Source organism: Herpailurus yagouaroundi, unplaced genomic scaffold (genome assembly GCF_014898765.1).
Source record: "Herpailurus yagouaroundi ecotype Mexico unplaced genomic scaffold, PumYag 141, whole genome shotgun sequence".
Lineage (NCBI taxonomy): Eukaryota > Metazoa > Chordata > Mammalia > Carnivora > Felidae > Herpailurus > Herpailurus yagouaroundi.
This window is the reverse complement of record NW_024412396.1, coordinates 35,504,856-35,513,780: the sequence shown is the minus strand read 5'-3', so window position 1 is coordinate 35,513,780 and position 8,925 is coordinate 35,504,856. Positions and strand designations below refer to the sequence as shown.

Below are 8,925 nucleotides of genomic sequence, written 5' to 3'. Positions count from 1 at the left end.
CGGTCCAGCGAGAGGAGGGCCACGCGTCTCTGTCCCTGTCGGACCTGCTCACGGCGCTGCTCTGTCTGCCCGCCGCCTTCCTGGACCTGTTCACGCCGCCAGGGGGCTCGGTCCCCGCCGCCGCCGCCGCCGCCGCCGCCCCCGTCGCCCCCGCCGCGGGGCCCTGGCGCGGCTTCTGCGCCGCCAGCCGCTTCTTCAGCTCGTGCTTCGGCATCGTGTCGACGCTCAGCGTGGCCCTCATCTCGCTGGACCGCTACTGCGCCATCGTGCGGCCGCCGCGGGAGAAGATCGGTCGCCGCCGCGCGCTGCAGCTGCTGGCGGGCGCCTGGCTGGCGGCCCTGGGCTTCTCCTTGCCCTGGGAGCTGCTCCGCTCGCCCCGGGAGCCCCCGGCGGCCCAGAGCTTCCACGGCTGCCTGTACCGGACGTCCCCGGACCCCGCGCAGCTGGGCGCGGCTTACAGCGTGGGGCTGGTTGTGGCCTGCTACCTGCTGCCCTTCCTGCTCATGTGCTTCTGCCACTACCACATCTGCAAGACGGTGCGCCTGTCCGACGTGCGCGTGCGGCCTCTGACCACGTACGCGCGCGTGCTGCGCTTTTTCAGCGAGGTGCGCACGGCCACCACCGTGCTTATCATGATCGTCTTCGTCATCTGCTGCTGGGGGCCCTACTGCTTCCTGGTGCTGCTGGCTGCGGCCCGGCAGGCCCAGGCCGCGCAAGCCCCCTCGCTCCTCAATGTGGTGGCCGTCTGGCTGACCTGGGCCAATGGGGCCATCAACCCTGTCATCTACGCCATTCGCAACCCCAACATTTCGATGCTCCTGGGGCGCAACCGGGAAGAGGGCTACCGGACTAGGAACGTGGACGCTTTCCTGCCCAACCAGGGCCCCGGTCTGCAGGCCAGAAGCCGCAATCGCCTTCGAAACCGCTACGCCAACCGGCTGGGAGCCTTCAGCAGGATGTCCTCTTCCAACCCGTCCAGCGGGATGGGAGGGGACGTGGTCATGTGGGCTCGAAAAAACCCAGTTGTGCTTTTCTGCAGGGAGGGGCCCCTAGAACCAGTGACAGCAGCGGTCAAACAGCCTAAGTCTGAAGCTGGGGACACCAGCCTCTAAGAAAGGTTGGGATTCACAGCTTGTAAAGGCAAATTTTCAGCTGCACCGTTTGATGATAAGGGATTCTGGGGAGAATCGTGTATTTCATAAAGCCAAACATTTAAAAAAGAGACAGAGGGGGAGGCTTACCCCTTCCCCCAAACAACATACAAGACAATGTGCCCTTCTTCAAAAGTGCCAAGTGTAAAATGCAAAAATTAAAATATTAAACCACACAACCAAGCATTGTGAACTGTAAGTGCCAAAAATGAGAAAAATAACATTCACAATTACTGAAAAGCTCTTATTATAGGAATCACACTGTGAAACAAACAAAATCATTGAATGCAACCAGGATTTGTTCAAATACAGAGAGTTTCAGGAAAGGATGGAGACTCTCAGAATCACTTGAAGGCTCCCCTAAATCACCAGAATTCACCAAAGTTGAGATTTTTAGAACTTGCACCTCTGACACGCGCTTTGGGTGCTTAGGTTGGGAACGAAAAATTCTTGTCCTTACACGTTTTGGTGCGCTTCCTCGCACCCGTGTCCCTATAATCTTTGTGGGAAATTTTATATTCATAGACCATTTTAAACCATTTTCGGATTTTGAAAGGTAGCTTATTACCATGAAATCAACCATCTGAAGGGCAGATCGAAGTATGACAATAAAGAAATGTGGCTGTTTATAAATGTACTCCAAAATTATACTTAAAAAAATGAATATCCCTCATTGTGTCCCCCAAATTATCTGCCCTGGGAAGTCTTGAGGCTTTACCCTTACTCTAACCTGATACTTTTGTTTCTAATCACATGGGGGATGCTGTTCGCAGAGTGCTTTTACATTTTTAAAAAATAACTTTCATAGTAGAAGATCGTTGCCTTTTGAGGTAAATTTGATTTTCAGATGCAGCCAAAAATATAACTTGAAGTCAAGTTGATTGAATCAGGTAAGTAATGACACTTTTTCATATATATATATATATAAAAATGAGAGCTCTATAAAGTAACAAGACTGGCTTTCCTATGTGGCTAACTGAAGATGAGTACAATGAAGAATTCTAAAAATATTTTGAGAAGTGGCTGTATTCTTAGAATAAGCGTAGAGCTTTCCAAGGGCATCATACCCTTCTACATTTGGAAGTTTGGTTATAGTTATGAAAAAAAATGAATCATTGCTTTTATAGACATGATTTGTCTAAACTAACATTATTAAAAAGGGAGAATAGATGTGGTGTTATTGCATATAATAGAATATTAATAATTTGGGCATAAGGTCAGAAAGTAACTTCAATCAAGCTGGAAATATTTTCAGAAATGTGAAAACCAAAGATGCTTCTTTTTTTAAAGGTATTTATTTATTTGTTTTTAGAGAGAGCACAAGTGGGGAGGAACAGAGAGAGAGGGAGAGAGAGAATCCCAAGCAGGTTCCACACTGTCAGTGCAGAGCCTGATGCAGGGGCTTGAACCTATGAACCGTGAGATCATGACCTGAGCTGAAATCAAGAGTCGGTCGCTTAACCGACTGAGCCACCCAGGAGCCCCTAAAACAAAGACGCTTCTTAAAATTCAAAAGCACAATTCCAGGTTTGTGTGTCTGAAATTTTGCACATTAAATGCCACCGTTCACAGAATCGTTTACTCGGAATTTTGAAACATACTGTTTTCTCCCTCTTTCTTTCCTTCCCTCCACTTGCTCCTCTTGCCTTCAACATTTCACAGCCTTCATTGAATGAGTACTTTAAACTAGATATGAAATGACATCAGCTATCATGTTAAAATTTCAATGTGAAATAGCCACCTTTTTTTTCTTGCATTTAAAGATGTTAATTATTTTTTACACTTCTGTGTGATAGGTGGGTGTATTTTGTAATCAAAGATGGAAAAATATGATTCTGTCAGAGCTGAAGGTATTTAATTTCTCCCCCATGCTCAAGGCATCATCACAATCATAAGTTCATAAGTTTATACATTATCTGTATATATCTTGCTATACTCAATGCAGTGCAAAGTAGATGAGATAATCTTTACTCTTTAGCACTTAGTGTATATATATGTGTGTGTGTGTGTGTGTGTGTATGTCTACATACATATGTGTCTATATATATATATATACACACACACACAGACTTAATGCAGCTGAACAAATATTTAACGTATATCTACAGTATTTGCCTGTTAAAGTCAAAACAATTGTGTATTTTTTGGCATTCTGAGAAAATGGAAGTCATGTCTGGCACTTGGGAGGACATGATAAAGTCTTCCAGTTAGGAAAGTTATCAGAGGATAGGAATTCAGCGACTGTGAATAATGGCAAAGAGTTAGGGATCTTAGGGGAAGGAGGCAAATGTACAAAGTGGGGTATTCCCTGAAAAGAAAACTCAAAGGAAGATATTTAAAAATAAACATGGCGTGGAATAACCCTTCTGGTGAGTGAAGGGAAAATCTGAGAGACTGGAAGTGACAAGGTGGTGGCACGAGGGACTTTAAGGCAGGAAAGGAGTCCCATCCTAACTGTCGGTGTAGGTAGTGGTAGGAAGTTTTAAGAACAGGATAGCTTGGGGAAGAGACCATTCCGTCAGGACCTGTAAGAGTCATGGTTGGCAAAAATGGGAGGGAAAAGAAAAAGCAATGCTAATAAGTTACTAAAAAAATTATAGTGTTATTTGCTTGTTTGTTTATTTGAGGCTATACAACTAGTCAGTGATAGAACTAGGATTTGAACCACCAGTCTGTCTGGCTTTGGAGCCCTGTGTTCTCTTCCTTTACCCTCTGTTGTTCCTCAATGGTCAGAGGATAGAGAAACTAAGGATGAGAACTTAGCATCACCACCACCACCACTATTATCATCATCTAGAGTTTTTATTTCCTACTTCACATTGGGCAATTTCCTGGGTGCTAAGTCTACTGAAAGGTAAAAATCACAGTACCTGCTTTAAGAGGGCTTACAGTCTAATTGAGGACCTCGAGCTTATAAAAATTGGCCCTAATCCGGACTCTACCTGTGGGGAAGAAAAGGTGTCACATTTTCAGAAACCGTTATCAAAAGAGATGGATTTAGAAGCAAAAGATATGTAGATAAAGGCCAGCAACCAATCTGGTTCGGTTGTAAATACTTAGAGACAGAAATCGATGCCTTGAATAAAAGACGGAGAAAGATTGACTCTCAAATATAAGACAGACCTTTCCTCACATTGAGTGCACGATTATAGTGATTTTGTTTAAAAAGGAGAAAGAGGGGTGCCTGGGTGGCTCAGTCGGTTAAGTGTCCGACTTCGGCTCAGGTCATGATCTCGCGGTCGGTGAGTTCGAGCCCCGCGTCGGGCTCTGTGCTGACAGCTCAGAGCCTGGAGCCTGCTTCAGATTCTGTGTCTCCCTCTCTCTCTGACCCTCCCCCACTCATACTCTGTCTCTCTCTGTCTCAAAAATAAATAAACATTAAAAAAATTAAAAAATAATAAAATAAAAAGGAGAAAGAGAAGCTATGAAATATTGAGATATGTTAAATATTGGTCAGCATGTAATCCTTCATGTGTCATTCTGCTCCCAGTTTGAGTGTGTCCTTTGAATGACAATAAGAGCCACGAGTCACGCTCACCATAGTACATACATTACCCCATCTGCTCCTCAAAGCAACTCTCTAGGAAGATACTATATTATCACTGCCCCCATTTTACAGATGAGAAGACTGAGGCACAGAGGTGCTATGTGATTTGACCGCGGTGACACAGGAAGTTTGCACTATACATAAGATTTGTACCTAGCAGATGGGCGCCAAAAGTCCCATCTTAACCACGGCACTGTGCTGCCTCTCTTAACGTGTAAAAGAAAATGGGAAACCCGGAGAAGAGCCAGAGAAGATAAAGACAACACTAAAGGGATGGAGAAATAAATATCATAAAATGTAAAAGAAAAGATTTGTTTGAGTTGGAGAACAGCTACATAAGATATGTGATTTTCAAATATATGAAGAGACGCTGGGCAGCTATTTTCTAGTATAATCTCAGCCCTGGCAGACCCCAGTCGTCCGTCTTCTCCATTCCTGCTCCAGAAGAGCTGAGCACAACCGGAGGAAAATCGTAGATCAGATCGAGTACCCTCTGCACCTAGCGTCCATGGCTTCTCTCAGCCCCTCTACCCTGCCCAACAATTTAAACCTTTTTGCTTGCCAGCTCACTCTTTCTGCTCACTTTAGTGATCCTTCGTACTTTCTCTGCTCAAACTTATAACTGACCTTCCCCTCTTGAAAGATGAACATTACAAGCTAACCTGGATTTATACCAGTCCTCAGCTCTGTCTTTCCACTAGTAAAGAAAGTGGGGCCCTTTCTAGCCCCAGGAACCTCATGCCATCGATACTTTCCTGGTATCCTTAGTCTTTCTCACTGAACCAAATCCCTCTTGTGAACCCATAAGCTCTCACTTAAAAGGAAAAAACCGCAAAGCCTCTCGTATTCCTCCTTCCCTTTTATCTCTCTCAATTCCCTGCCTTCAGCTGAACTTGTAAAAAAAAAAAAAAGCCTATACTTTTACAGCTGATCTAAATCCTAGTCTACAATTTTGATGGTGCAAGAAATTGTCATTCTTATGCAATTAAAATTTTCCCCAATCCTCTGTTCTGCCACATAGAAACTTAACATGGCAGTATCTAGGTTCTAGGGGCTTATTTAGTACCAAGCATTGGTAAACATCAGTCTTCAGTGGTGATTCATCTGTCCTGGCATCCACCAGTCAGTCTCCAGTCACATCCAAAATTTATGCATGATTATTCCCTCACTCAGTCCGGGAGGACCCAGCTCTAACTATGGACCACTTTTAGAGCTCCTCTTTGGACACAAAAAGATAATTACCCTGTCTCAGCATCATGGAGGGCTATGCCACACCCATAATACTGTCTCAGGCTGCTTTTTAAAAATTAGGTTAAGAGTTTATGTATTTATTTTTTGAGAGAGAGAGAGAGCAAGCCAGTGGGGCAGGGGCAGAGAGAGAGGGAAAGAGAAAATCCCAAGCAGGCTCCATACCTTCAACGCAGAGCTGGATGCGAGGCTCGAACTCACGAACCATGAGATCATAACCTGAACCAAAATCAAGAGTCAGACGCTTAACCACCTGAGTTACCGAAGCGCCCCTAAAAATTATCCTTAAATATTTTTGATTGCTTGATACTTTTTGAGATTGTTGGGTCAATAAATCAAAATGATATATAAGTGTGGATTGGGAGTTCCGTTTGTGGAGTGGCAGTGAGGGTCTCTGTGGACCTGCTAGCCAGTGAAACAAGTATAGGCGGTAAAAATTATTTACAAAGCGACCATTTGAAGTCTCTGGAAGTTGTCATAACAGCATACAGCAAATGAAGAAACATTTATTGGAGAAAGTCTACTATAATTCAGTAGCGAGAGTCAGTGGTGTTTGAACTATAACCTACTCCCTCTCTCTGCTCTCTCAGTGTGACAGAAACTCCACTTCAGGTGAGTACAACCACGTACACAAGGCTCCCTCTTCCCCAGCTTCCAACTGGAGGGTATGGTATCTCCCTGGAAGGAGCAGGCCATGAGGACTTCTCAAATTTTCAGCTACATGTTGCAGAGGCTAAATTCCAGGTGAGTGTACCCAAGGGGCTGGGAGTTCTCTTCTTCCGCCTAGCCTCCATCCATAGGACAGGTGCTTGACCTCAGGGATGGTGTGCTGGGAATACCGGGGTCGTGAGTGCGCTCAACCCAGCGCATTTGTAGGATGGAGACTCCGCTGTAGGAGACACAAGCTGAGAAGACTGTGGGCCACTGCCCACACCCAGTGCCCTGCTCCTACAGCAAGGTGTCACTCCAAAAGAAGTGACAAAAGAAGTCTGCCGCCCCCCCCCCGACCCCCAGCTTTAGAGCTCTGGCTCAGCTATTTTGACCAGGGGTATAGACAGGACTCGAAGCAGGCAGTGCTACGGCTCTCCCCAAAGCAACTAACTTTATTTGAAACAGAGCGTGGGAAGTTTAAGTCTAAGGGCATTGTCAAAACAATGGAGTTTCGGTGGTAAAAAAAAAAAATTGAGAAGGCTAATAGCTGCATGAGAGAGATACATGCTAAAACGTTTGCCAGCTAGTTTACCAGAGAGAATCAGGGAAAGAAATAAGTAACAAAACCCTTTTATTATAGCTGAGTTTTAAAAGTTTGTGTGGGGGGGGGGGGGGAGAGGCACCTGGGTGGCTCAGTCAGTTAAGCGTCAGGCCTCCCCTCAGGTCATGATCTCAAAGCTCATGAGTTCGTGCCCCATGTCAGCTGTGCTGACGGCTCAGAGCCTGGAGCTTGCTTCTGATTCTGTGTCTCCCTCTCTCTCTCTCTCTGCCCCTCCCCTGCTTGCTCTCTCTCTCAAAAATAAACATTGAAAAAAATTTTTTTTCAAAACGTTCCTTGGGGGCACCCGGGCAGCTCTGTCGGTTAAGTGTCTTAAGTGTCGTCAGACTCTTGGTTTCAGCTCAGGTCATGATCTCACACTTCTCGGGTTCAAGCCCCACATCGGGCTCTGCGCTGGCAGCACAGAGTCTGCTTGGAAGTCTTTCTCTCTCTACCTCTCTCTCTGCCCCACCCCTGCTTGTGTGCGTGCACACACACATACACACTCAGAATAAATAAACATTTAAAAATTAATAAAAGTTCTTTGTATATTTTGGATAACAGTCCTTTATCTTTTGCAAAAACTTCTTCCCAGGCTATGGCTTGTCTTCTCATTATCTTGCCCTTTTCTTTTTTTTTAATTTTTTTTTCAACGTTTTTATTTATTTTTGGGACAGAGAGAGACAGAGCATGAACGGGGGAGGGGCAGAGAGAGAGGGAGACACAGAATCGGAAACAGGCTCCAGGCTCGGAGCCATCAGCCCAGAGCCCGACGCGGGGCTCGAACTCACGGACCGCGAGATCGTGACCTGGCTGAAGTCGGACGCTTAACCGACTGCGCCACCCAGGCGCCCCTATCTTGCCCTTTTCAACATAAACAGAACAAGACATGGATTTGACAATTCCGACCATGATGAAAAGACAGGGTCATTCTTATCAATAGGAGCATTACTCCTCCCTAAGGGGGCACTTTGGAAATCTGTGGGAGCATTTTCAGTATCACAATGTCACTGGCGCTTAGCGAGCGGTGTCTAGGAATGCCAGGTGTCCTGCGAAGCATAACGGAATACTGTCCAAGGAAGAATCTTCCCTCATTCCAGACAGTGTTCAAATGTCCCACCAGACCCTGAAACAGCTGAGAACCTATGGACACTTGGGTAACTGCATACCTTTAGTCCATTCTGCGGAGAAACATAGTATTTTAAAATGGTTTCGGGGTGCCTGGGTGGCTCAGTCGGTTAAGCGTCCGACTTCAGCTCAGGTCACGATCTCGCTGTCCGTGAGTTCGAGCCCCGCGTCGTCGGGCTCTGGGCTGACGGCTCAGAGCCTGGAGCCTGCTTCCTATTCTGTGTCTCCCTCTCTCTCTGCCCCTCCCCCATTCATGCTCTGTCTCTCTCTGTCTCAAAAATAAATAAACTTAAAAAAAAAAAAAAGCTGCTGAGGATTCAACTCCGTTTAAAAAAAATGGTTTCAATATACAATATACTGAATATACTAAATATACTTCAATATACTGAAAAGTTTCTTAAAATGCAAGTGTTTTATAAATGGAAAATTTATTATATTTGTTCTGTTTGGGTTTTTATGAAGCAATATTCACCACTTTAGAGGGCTGCATCACACTTTGCCCCCGCTCTGGAGGTCATGGAATGGGAAGAAAACGTTTGCCTCAGTCTGCATTTGCAGCCACTGCGATCCCTGTGATCCTACACTGAGGCATAAGCATCCAC

At 45.5% G+C, this 8,925-nt stretch overlaps 1 protein-coding gene across 1 annotated transcript in view; it reads left to right on the top strand.

Annotated features, from left to right (window-relative positions):
* GPR135 (G protein-coupled receptor 135) overlaps nucleotides 1–1,334 on the top strand; it is a 2,165-nt gene extending 831 nt beyond the window's left edge. The window contains exon 2 of the mRNA XM_040478426.1: nucleotides 9–1,334. Within this exon, the coding sequence (XP_040334360.1) occupies nucleotides 9–1,112 (1,104 nt within the window). The 3' untranslated portion in view covers nucleotides 1,113–1,334. The remainder of the gene's footprint in view (nucleotides 1–8) is intronic.
* The last annotated feature ends 7,591 nt before the right edge of the window (nucleotides 1,335–8,925 follow it).